Genomic DNA, 12,792 nt, shown 5'->3' on the forward strand with positions numbered 1-12,792 from the left:
TGTGTCTGTTCTTTGCTTCTTGCCTCACGTACTGTAAGACTGTGCTCTCTCCTTTTTTTGGAATCCGCTTGGGCCCTGGCTCTTAGGTTTTCATTGCCATTTGATCCATTGCTGTTTGCAGAGACTGTAGTCTCGCAGGTTCTGCAGGTGACTTCATCTAGTTGTCGTCCTAATGTCTGACTTTTTGGTTCTCCAGGTTGGCCATTCTCGAAAGGGTTGTGCTAGGGCTCGGTGTTCTGCAAGTCGGGGCAAGTCATTGGTGCCAGTTTCTGAGCCGACGTTGCCAGCAGCATGTGGTCAGCATGGTGATCGCTCTGTTCATCGGCAGGCTTCTCATAAGGGGCATCAGCCCTTTCGCGGTTTGCCCTGTTGATAGGGCGATGGGGGGGGGAGGCTCACACTGTTTGCTCACACTTTGTCCCACAATTTGTGCGTGTTCCAAGTCATATCCACCGGCCTGTGGTGGCATTGGGCGGGGGGGGGGGGGGCTAACGGGCAGGATTCTTCCCCTGCACTCCATCGGGTCATCTCAGAATGAGTGCACTTGGGCATGGTTGAAACACCCATCTTTCAGGTGGGTTTCCCGCCTGTTTCCAGTGCCAAAACGGGACTGTGCGGATCTGCAGTTCATTCTGGACTTGTCCCATCTGAACCTTTGGATTCCTTGCCCCTCCTTTCGGATGACCACTCTGTCTCAGGTCCGGCTTCTCTTGGAGCTGGGTGCCTGGATAGTGTCCCTGGACCTTAGTGACAGTTATTGACATGTTCCTATTGATCTGGTATTCAGGGACTGATTAGATTTTGTGGTAGGGTGTCAGCTTACAGCTCTCTTTTAGCTTGAATCTGGCACCTCGCGTATTCCTGCATCTTTACCGGGTTGTGGTGACATGGCTGCATCTGCTGGGGATTCGGGTTCTGGCCTACCTTGACAACTGATTGGTGTGGGCTCCCAGCCAGTCTGCTTGTCTGCTCGCCAGAGATCTGGTTCTTTTCCAGCTTGTTGGGTTCGGGTTCCTGGTGAACTGGAGGAAGTCTCATCTCTTTCCGTCTCAGTTTCAGACCTGGCTAGGTCTCGTGTGGGACTCTCGGACCTCTTCCTTGTCTCTCCCTCCGGAGTCGTTGCTTTGGCTGCAGTTCTGCCTTCTGCTGTTTTTTTTTGGGTTTCCGGGTCACTCGACAGTTGCTCAAACAATTGTGCGGGAGTCTGAACTTCTCCAAGCAAGCCAGGACCCGAAGCAACAGCTGGACCGGGAGCAACAGGGGGGAGGTCCTCCCCCCTCCTGGAGCAGAGGTTTCTTCTCCTTCATTCCTTCATCCTTCAGTTCTGGTAGTTGGTTTGTTCAGTTGCAGCTGTCTCCTCCTCTTCTGGCGAAGAATGAGACGGCGACTTTCCTGAGGAGCCCTTGGGTCATTGATGCTTGGTTGATCAAGCTTGGGGGTGCATCATGTGTTGTGTCCAGTTGTGGCTCTTCGCCGTTACCTACGCACCTCGGCTTCTGTGGCCAGGAATGTGCTTTGGGTTGATACAGTTTCCCTCGTTCCCTGTTCCAGGGCTCGGGTCTCCCAGGTTGTCCGCAGGGTCATTAAGTCTAGCCAGCCTGTGATCTATCCTCATGCTCATGATGTTCGTAAATTTACTGCTTAGACTGCCATTTTCGGCAGTATGTCCTGGGCTGACATTCGGGTGCGGGGATTTTTGGAGATTGAACTGGGTCGTGGCCGCACGTTATCTCATCAACATTCCTGGTCCTAGTCGTCTAGGTGTGAATTTGGATCGCAGGTTGCAGCCAGTTGTCTCGACTTCGACTTGAAGAGAGAGTGACGACCGCCGCCTGGGTAAGTCCCTCTTTTTGTCTTTGGTTAGGTAGCTCCAGGGTCAAAGGGCTCCTCTCAGAAAACCAGCATTTTCTGAGAGGAGCACCCCCCCATCCCCCCCCCTCCTGTTGCAATTTTTCTTACCTTGTGGGGTCTGTTTTGTTACGCCTACCTTTCTGGGTGCCAACCCCAGTCGATAACAGACATGGACTGCTCCCAAATACATAGGGGTTTCCATAAGTCATTGCTCCCTGTGCCTCTTTGAGGGGGGAGCCAGGTTCTGGCTCGTGGTCCCCCAGTAGGCTGAACTCCAATTGACTGATGCCTTCGACTAATAAACATGTATCAACCTGATAGCTCCAGGGAGCCTCCGGGGCTCACCCAGAAAATGGCGTTTCATTATATTCAACGCTGGTTTTTTTTTACCAATCTGAGAAACATATTACCGTCTTCAGCTGATTTGGCACACAGTGGCAGTGTGTCACCCGGCCCAGTGTCACCTCCACATTCCTCAAGCGGGAGTGGTAATGGTGGACCAATCCTGCCTGATGTGTCCCCTCCTGACCGCAGAGATGATGGCCTTAGTCCACCACCCCCAGCGACATCTGCGCCGCCAGTCTCGCAGGTAACTAGCAGACATGTTGTGGATTGCTTAATAGTTTTTCATTTTATCGTTTCATCTGTTTCATGTTCAGTGTGGCTTCTTTACTGGATTTAATTTTACTACCGAGATTAATTTCTGAAGCAAACTTTTTAAGAATTCTTTGTTATTTTTGAAGCATAAACAACATTTTGACAATAGAATTCAAGTTCTCTTTTGGAGTTGAATTGGCTTATACTGGCAAAGTTTCCATTTAGAATGACCTATTAGCTGATTGCACAAAAGCATAATACCCCACATATTATGGATCTCTGTTTTTTTATTTTCTATTTTATTATTTATTGCTATGTTGCATCATGATTTAAAATTAATGTTACAGTACCAGGAAAGATGAGCATGCATGGTCAGATACATAAGCATCCTTGAATTACTGCCTCATAATACTGTGTACTGCATCTCGGTAGTAGGGATGCTGCATCTCGCTAGTAGGGATGCTGCATCTCGCTAGTAGGGATGCTGCATCTCGCTAGTAGGGATGCTGCATCTCGCTAGTAGGGATGCTGCACCTCACTAGTAGGGATGCTGCACCTCACTAGTAGGGATGCTGCACCTCACTAGTAGGGATGCTGCACCTCACTAGTAGGGATGCTGCACCTTGCTAGTAGGGATGCTGCACCTCACTAGTAGGGATGCTGCACCTCACTAGTAGGGATGCTGCACCTCACTAATAGGGATGCTGCACCTCGCTAGTAGGGATGCTGCACCTCACTAGTAGGGATGCTGCACCTCACTAGTAGGGATGCTGCACCTCACTAGTAGGGATGCTGCACCTCACTAGTAGGGATGCTGCACCTCACTAGTAGGGATGCTGCACCTCGCTAGTAGGGATGCTGCACCTCACTAGTAGGGATGCTGCACCTCACTAGTAGGGATGCTGCACCTCACTAGTAGGGATGCTGCACCTCACTAGTAGGGATGCTGCACCTCACTAGTAGGGATGCTGCACCTCACTAGTAGGGATGCTGCACCTCACTAGTAGGGATGCTGCACCTCACTAGTAGGGATGCTGCACCTCACTAGTAGGGATGCTGCACCTCACTTGTAGGGATGCTGCATCTTGCTAGAGTATGGATACTGAATTTCACTACAGATGTTGCATTTTGGTATAGAAGATATGCTCAATCTCAGTAGTGATGCAGAATGCAGTATTTTGCACTGCAGCTTGGAATTACATTTTTTTCCGTCATAAAAAATTATTGTTTATTATTAAGTGAACACCAGTAAGTGCTTAGATAAGCATTAGTCAAAATTTGGTTTGTTGATACTGTACCTTCATTTTTGTCCCATCTGGTAGTACCATATTGATATGTGCACTGTTCATATTTATTTACTCTATATGGTAGTCACCTGAAAATTAAAATTGCAAAAAATTGGTTCCAGTTAGTACAAAAATTATTTGTTAAACGTTCTTGTCGAGATCGTTGATAGAAACCGACTTGTAGGCCACTAGACACTGTAGCCATTAGGTAAATTATTTATAGAAAACACATTTTAAATGTTGCAAATCAGTCACAGTATATAACTTAGTGCTACTAATCACCTTTGTGAGCGATTTGGGAATATTAGGGTTAACACGCATTATTTTGGCTACACTTTTATTATGGTTTAAAGTCAAGCAAGCGGTCCAACTTATGCAAGGTAATGTGACAATAACCTTTTGTGAAAGCGCTTGGCATCTTGATTGGGTCATTGCCATGTTCTTGTAACTGTAAGAACTAGGTTCTTAATGCCTTATGAAATAATAGTGTTGATGGTATCCTGCTGTGAAGTTATATTTTGGTCATATTTTTCTGCATTTGTTTGACAATTTGCATTGACCCTAGATAGATATTGCTGTGTGCCTTCAGCATGAAGTCTCTTTGGACCGTCCATTAGTTATTCATGGTTTAAGTCCGATAATTATTTAGCGATAGCCTAAGCGAATAAATTAAATTTTAATTTTGATAAGATGTACAGTACTGCACAAGTCGTTCATCTACTAATTTCATTGGTTGATGTACTGACATGAGTGCATCACCAGCCTCCCTTAACAAGCTCAAAATCATTGACCCTGTATTATTGTCCAAGCAAGGCCTGCAATGTAACAATCCTAAGTGTTTTTGAATAACTCATGGGCGGTCCTCATAGATGTTTGTGTGTGGCGCTAGCTTTGGAGGTGTGCGTATGTATCAACAGGACGGTCCACTTCGGTTAGCCATCACCAGCCGCCATGATCCTCCCTCCCATCCCCCTCACCACCAACACCATCACCAGCACGGCCAGGTGAGTCATAGTCGAATGTTCTTAAGTGTAGGCACAGTAACCAGCAGAGCTCTGTGTTAGCATAGGCACAGTAGTCACCAGAGCTCCATGTGATTATAGGAATGGTAACCCAGCAGATCTGTTCTAGTGATCACAGTAGTCACCAGAGCTCCATGTGATTATAGGAATGGTAACCCAGCAGATCTGTTCTAGTGATCACAGTAGTCACCAGAGCTCCATGTGATTATAGGAATGGTAACCCAGCAGATCTGTTCTAGTGATCACAGTAGTCACCAGAGCTCCATGTGATTATAGGAATGGTAACCCAGCAGATCTGTTCTAGTGATCACAGTAGTCACCAGAGCTCCATGTGATTATAGGAATGGTAACCCAGCAGATCTGTTCTAGTGATCACAGTAGTCACCAGAGCTCCATGTGATTATAGGAATGGTAACCCAGCAGATCTGTTCTAGTGGTCACAGTAGCCAGCAGAGCTCTCTGTTAGTGTAGGCATGGTAACCAGCAGAGCTATGTTAATATAGTCAAGGTAATCAGCAGAGCTCTAATGTTAGTATAGTCCCAGTAACCTGAAGGATCTGTATTAGTGATCACAGTAACCAGTTAATACTGTGTAGTGTAGGTAACCACCAGAGCTGTGTTAGAGTAGGCACGGTAACCAACAAAGCTCTGTGTTAATTATAACCAGAATAAAATAGAATTAACAGGGTTTCAAGAAATTAGACTTGACCATTGCTCACAAGGAATGTGCATTAAAAGGAGCTTCCTGAGCCTAACACGATGTTTGGTGAGGAATACAACAAGTGCATGGTTTGATTACTGCTGCCGGCTGATGAGTAGTGCTATAGACAGATTGAGAGAAAACATCGTATTAATGTAGTTGTTAATGCTGGTGTAGTGCATTCTGGTAAGGTAAACACAGTCAAAATAAATATTTAGTCAACAAAGAAAGTTGATTAGAACAGGCTTAGAACAGGTAAGCATCTTGTGGAATTATATTATTTTTACAATGAAGAGCAACTATGAAGTATTTGATCTTATTTAAATGAAGGCTATCAGTAAAGAATTATGCAACTCTATACATCAAAATACCAAGTATTGAATCATTTTAGTATTGTATAATGAATATACTGTACTGCTGTTAGTGACAAATTCATTTTCTAGGCAATACAAAGTTAAAAAACCAGTGTTGAATGTAATGAAATGCCATTTTTGGGCGAGCCCTGGAGGTTTCCTGAAGCTATTCGAACTGATATAGTGCTATATTAGTTTGGGGTCAACAGTCACAGGAGTTCCTTTGCCTACCGGGGACCACAAGCCAGAACCTGGCCCCCTGAGAGAGGCGCAGGTAGCCATAGCCCATGAACACTTTACATTTAAAGTATGTCATAATTGTCATTGACCAGGAAAGGCACCCAGAAAGATAGGTGAAACAAAACAGACCACAATCTGGTGAAAATTGTGACCTACATCCAAAAAAAGCAAAAGAACTCTCCCAGAAAGAAAAACAAGCAACACTTCATCCAACTAGTACTCCCACTCATTGGTGCTACCGCCCCCCGCCCCCTAAGGGGGAGGGGGGGCGGCAGCCCACCACCCCAGTTCCTGAATGATGAAGACCACCGACCGGAGGGAAGGCCTCCGGGGCTCGCTCAGAAAATGGCGTTTCATTACATTCAACGTTGATTTTCTGTGGGAAGCCCCGTTGGCTCCCTGAAGCTAACTAACCACAGATAGGTAAAAAACTGGTACTTAACCAGGAGGCAGCAGCACTTCAGGGCAAAGTAGATATTGACGACCATGACAGGCTCCCCAATGCAATACAAGGCCGTAGAGGGCCTGGAACATTCATGATATCTGGTGGCTAGGACCCTGTTCGACCTCCAAAACCCGTGCCCGAATGTCAACCCAAGATATATTACCAAAGACAGCTGCAAGAGCAGCATACTTCCGAACATTATGGGCATGAAAGGTAGACCGCAGGCTGGCTAGACGTAATTACACCAAAGACAAGCCAAGACACACAACCCCTGGAACAGGGAACCAGGGAAACTGGATCTACCCAGAGCGTATCCACTGTCACCGAATCAGTGGCCTGCAGGTAGCGACGTAAAGCCACCACCAGACACAGCACATGATGCACCAGCCTAACCAACAAAGCATCCACAACCAATGGCCCTCTCTGGAAGCCTGCCATCTCATTCTTCGCCAGAAAAGAAGAAGGCTGCAAATAAACAAAACGACCATCAGAACCAAACGAACAGAACCCCTGGCGTCAGAGAAGAGCATGAAGGTCCCCAACCTGACTCCCAGAGATCAAAGATAAAAAAAACAAGGCCTTCCCAAAGTAATCACGAACTGAAGAGGGCCACAACAAAGCGAGAAGAAAATAGTTAAGAACCCGGTCCAGAGACCAAGAAAGCTCAGGCGGTGCATGAGCAGGCCAGAGGTGAAAAAACACCTGAGAAAGCTCACAGAACAGAACGGAAGTGACATCCACCCCCAACGTAAGTTGCAGTGGCTCCAACAATGCTGCACGTTATAAATGACAATAGTAGGCATGAGATGCTGATCCAGAAAAAGCCAAGAAAGAAATGACAAAACAACCTGGTCCAAAATTATTGAAAACCAACAAAGAGAAAAAAAATGATGGAGGACACATCAAAGCAGCAACCTAATCATCATCCAAATGGCGACACACGTGTCAGAAATATTAGACGCGTAGGCAGAGCAGGAAGGCGAACCAGCGAGGTACTTCAACGGCCCGACCTGCTGAAAGAGGCGGAATTGCGGAAAAATGCCCGGGTTTGGACACCGAGCACGCAACGCCTGAAACCAAAGTTGGGCTGGCCAACATGGAACCAGGAGAATCACTCTCCCAGAAAAAGATTCCAGCCATACCAGACCTCAGAGCAACAGCCGGACCAGGTGAAAGAGGTACAGGAACTACGACCTCGACCAGTCTTGTCGAAAAGTGTCTACTGCGAGAACCTCACAGTCAGGAAACAGCACCACGTACAATGGGAGATGCTGAGACCACACCAACGCGAAGAAGTCCACATTCAGGTGCCCGTTCATCTGGCAAAGCCAAAGGAAGGAGACAGCATCGACCGTCCACTCCGTAGAATGAGGAATAAAACGAGCCAGGCCGTCTGCCAGGACGTTGAACACACACTGAATGGCACAGAGAGCTGAACCCTAGAATCGACACAAGAGCTACCCGAAGCGACCAACCCCAAAGAGCCACGGACTGAAGAGACACAAGACAATAATGGGACACAGGTGGAAGCTGAGTACCCAAAAAAGCCACAGAGACATTAGAGAGAATTTGTCCAGTCACTGAGTAGTAACGAAATGGAACATAGAAGGCAGTGATGTGGTGGAGGCTGACACCATACACAAGATCAAACTTAGAGATGAAAGAGCTCGAGAAGCTCAGGAATGTGTACACCACATGTGTTGCATCGGTAATGTTCATTGTCTGCATAAATGATCTACCAGATGGAAAACAGAATTACTGTATATGAACATGTTTGCTGATGATGCTAAGATAATAGGGAAGACAAGAAACTTAGATGATTGTCATGCCTTTCAAGAAGACCTGGACAAAAGTGTATGGAGCACTTGGCAAATGGAATTTAATGTGAATAAATGCCATGCTATGGAATGTGGAATAGGAGAACATAGACCCCCACACAAGCTATAAATTATCTGAGAAGTCTTAAAAGAATTCTGATAAAGAGAGAGATCTAGGGGTGGTTCTAGATAGAAAACTATCACCTGAGGACCACATAAAGAACATTGTGCGAGGGGCCTATGCTACACTTTCTAACTTCAGAATTGCTTTTAAATACATGGATGGTGAAATACTAAAGAAATTGGTCACGACTTTAGTTGGACCAAAGCTGGAATAGGCAGCAGTTGTGTGGTGCCCATATGGTGCCCAACTGGAAAAGGTGCAAAGACGTGCAACTAAATTTCTCCCAGAACTGAAAGACAAGAGCTACGAGAAGAGGTAAGAGGCATTAAATATGCCAAAATTAGAAGATAAGTAGAAGAAAAAGAGGCGATATGATCACTACAAACAAATATTAACGGTAATCGCTAATTTTGATAGGGAAGAATTCCCAAGACCTGGAACTTCAAGAAAAAGAGGTCATAGATTTAAACTAACTAAACAAAGCTGCCGAATAAATATAAGAAAATTCACTTTCGCAAACAGAGTGGTAGACGGTTGGAACAAGTTAGGTGAGAAGGTGGTGGAGGCCAAAAACCATCAGTAATTTCAAAGCATTATAAGACAGAGTACTTGGAAGACAGGTAACTATGAGCGTAGCTCGCATCCTGTAACTACACTTAGGTAATTACGAGTAGAATGATGGGTGAGAGGCGGGCCCAAAGAGCCAAAGCGCAACTCCCGCAAGCACAACTAGATGAGTACAATAAGGCGAGTACAAACTTGCCAAAACTACTGATGACACATAAGCAGTGATGAGGGAAGCTCACACCAATTCACATACCTCCCCCACCTATTTCATAGCAAACATAACCTACATCTGAGACATGTCATATATAAGGAAACGACCGAGTTACTGATAAGAACAATGGTTAACAAAATGAAAAATGCCCAAAAAATTGGGAAAGAAATGATAAAACTTTCAACTGCTCGGCAGCCATTTGTAAGGAGTGGATGAAAACAAACAGCAGCAAAGGGATGGTGCGCCACAACCAAGTGGCGACAAAAGGCCTGGCGGCCAGTTGTGGTAACTCAAAACAACACAATCTATATAGGAATACTCTTGCCAAAAATATAAACAACGAAACCGCTGATCTGAGAGGAGGTAAGAGCAGGGGTACCAAAATCACACTAAAGTAATGTGCAATAAAGTATGATGACACACACGAAAACAGTTTTTTTTCAGTACAAAGCATCCACGTAAAAGATGGATGCGTAGGTGTATAAACCATGGCAGCAAATACAGTATGTAATACGAATTCATAAAGGGAAGGAGGGGACAACCCCGCCCCCCCTGCAAGCAACAACCCATGCCCTAAGGGCACTAGGGCCCAAGCAGGGTCAAAAGGAGCCCAGGAGTTCCATGTGGACTTCCCCCAGAGCCCCAGGAACCCCCAACAAAGTCCCCAGGGCAGAGCCCTCATCTACGCCCACCACACCTGAAGAAAAGACAGTCCAGGGGAAAGGCTTCCAAGAAGGGAGTCTGCTGGATCGACCCAGAAGGCCCAGCGGGAAAACAGGCTGAACCACCACCGCGCCCGAATCAAAAGGGGTAGCCCCTGAACCCACCCGAGCTAAACCCCACCTCGACTCCAAAACCCTCAGACGTTTGGGAGCTGAAAGCAGAGGGGAAAAGGAGCAGGGTGAACCATGGGCACCTTTACAGTCTCCGTGGTGTAGTGGTAAGACACTCGCCTGGCGTTCCGCGAGCGCTATGTCATGGGTTCGTATCCTGGCCGGGGAGGATTTACTGGGCGCAATTCCTTAACTGTAGCCTCTGTTTAACGCAACAGTAAAATGTGTACTTGGATGAAAAAACGATTCTTCGCGGCAGGGGATCGTATTCCAGGGACCTGCCCGAAACGCTACGCGTGCTAGTGGCTGTACAAGAATGTAACAACTCTTGTATATATCTCAAAAAAAAAAAAAAAAAAAGGAAGCAGGGGCGCGGAAGGAACCAAGGTCGAAGCGACCAACACCACCAAATCCTAGTTCCTAAATCCCAAGTGGGGCACCTCCGGGGCTTCCAACCTGGCTCATTGCATAAAGAAAAATTGAGCATGCAATGCAGCTGCTGCCCGATCCCTGAGATCAACAGACAAGGAATAAGTAAATGGAAGTACAAGCAGGGAACAAGGCCTGCAAGACTTGTCCCTGACCCAACAGGCAGCATGACCGAGGCAATACGGATGACTGACTCCCTGAGGCAGGAGAAACGATCAACCTTCAACTTCACACAAGGCAAGAGTGGGCTTGGAAGAAATATCCATTGTATAACCGAGCCTTCAGAGGTTTTCCAGGGCCCATAGGCTTAATTAGCCCTATTGGAAACCCAGGCACTGGAGCCAGCTAAGCCATTAGAACCCTGTCAAATAGCAGGCAAATTGACCACCAGTAGCAGTAGTGAAACCTTGGGGGCAACAGAGGAGGACCATCAACACAACTTAAGCTTGCTAATAAGAAGCTAAGCAGACCTCTGTCTTAACAAGGTGAGAATGCCAGAGAATAAAAAGAAAATGAAAACAAAAACCCCTGAAGACACACAAACAACAAACTGGCAGTCAGAGAGAAACATTGGCCGCCACATTGAAGTAAAGCTGGCTGCGCCAGCCACAGTGCAACCCCCCCCACCTTCCCAGTCAATAACACTCCCCTCCCCGGGGCAAGACGGAAAGCCCTAGACCCCCGACGTACCCCAAGGGTGAAGACAACCTCAAGTGAAAAAGTCCTCAACAGGAAGCAAGTCCTGGACGCCCCAGAGAAGATATAACTGACACGCAAGAATAGTACTTAGGAAGCGCCTAGGAAAGGTAACCCTAGGTGCATGCAGCTTCTACACTCTAAGACACCTGGCCACCACACCCCACATACAGCTGGAACAGCCACACAGGGCAAAAGTAAATAACAGGAATTTGAGGCTAGAGATGACGTCCAACCGCCAGCACATCCGTTCAAGAACTGGGGTGGTGGACTACCGGCTCATCTATCCGACTTGCCTTCCCCCTTTGGGGAAGAGGGTGGGGGGGTAGTGCTAATGAGTGAAAGTACTAGTCAGATTAAGTGTTGTTTGTTTTTGTTCTGGGGAAGTTTTAATGCTCTTTTCAATGTAGGTTGAAATTTTCACCAGATTGTAGTCTGCTTTGTTTCCCCTATCTTTCTGGGTGCCTATCCCGGTCAATGGCAATTATGACATACTTTAAATGTATAGTGCTAATATGCCATTGCTCCATGCTTGATACCTGCTTGATGGGGTTCTGGGAGTTCTTCTACTCCCCAAGCCTGGCCCGAGGCCAGGCTTGACTTGTGAGAGTTTGGTCCACCAGGCTGTTGCTTGGAGCGGACCGCAGGCCCACATACCCACCACAGCCCAGTTGGTCCGGCACTCCTTGAAGAAAACAATCTAATTTTCTCTTGAAGATGTCCATGGTTGTTCCGGCAATATTTCTGATCCTCGCTGGTAGGACGTTGAACAACCACGGACCTCTGATGTTTATACAGTGTTCTCTGATTGTGCCTATGGCACCTCTGCTCTTCACTGGTTCTATTCTGCATAGTTTGTCCATATCCCTGCGCCTCTGAGGAGACCAGGTTCTGGCTCGTGGTCCCCAGAAGGAAAAATGACTCCTGTTACTGATGACCCCAAACTAATATAGAACTATAGAACTATATCAGTTCGGATGGCTTCAAGGGAGCCGACGGAGCTCCCCACAAAAATGTTATGCCATCACTACTGCCTGACAAAATATATTGTTATATAGTATCTAAGCATTATTCTACTCTTGTGCAAGTATTGTAGAGAGCTTGTGTAAGTTGGCTGGATCCCAGACCCTTGAACCTATTAATGACTGCAGTTGTCTTCCTCTTCAATAATTGCTCTTTTATAAATGTCTTAAGATGTGCATTGATAAACCATAGGTGAAAGTAATGCCTAGTTGTTGTATTCCTGTTTACTAATTGTTACTGCACTAAATGCTTGCTGTTCTGTAAATTGAGGTAGGAAGTGGAAAAGAATGTGCGTGTGGAAGCAGGGAGAGGGAACATGTGCGTTCTTTGCACCTTTTAATGATTGTGTGCATGCATAGATAGAAATAGCGGAACCGTCTTACTAAGTCTTAACATTATTATTCTGTAGTGATGTGTAAGCATTATAATAAAAAATGTAACGAGTTATTACAATGAGCTTTTCATATACTGTATTTTCATTTGGTTTCCAAGTAACTTAGAAGGTTTAAACATCATTCTCTTCTGATCTTCAAGTATATATATCACTGCATATTAGATTCCATAACTACTGAAAGCGCTCAGCGTTAAAGTTAACAAA

The 12,792-nt window shown here is 46.1% G+C and overlaps 1 protein-coding gene across 1 annotated transcript in view; it reads left to right on the forward strand.

Moving 5' to 3' along the window:
* The window catches only part of NfI (Nuclear factor I), a gene marked incomplete in the record, with an annotated part of 283,358 nt that overhangs the window by 240,105 nt on the left and 30,461 nt on the right, over positions 1-12,792 (forward strand). The window contains 2 exon segments of the mRNA XM_069309428.1: positions 2,271-2,440; positions 4,604-4,738. Of these exon segments, the coding sequence (XP_069165529.1) occupies positions 2,271-2,440; positions 4,604-4,738 (305 nt within the window).

Source organism: Procambarus clarkii, chromosome 65 (genome assembly GCF_040958095.1).
Source record: "Procambarus clarkii isolate CNS0578487 chromosome 65, FALCON_Pclarkii_2.0, whole genome shotgun sequence".
NCBI classification, from domain to species: Eukaryota; Metazoa; Arthropoda; class Malacostraca; order Decapoda; family Cambaridae; genus Procambarus; species Procambarus clarkii.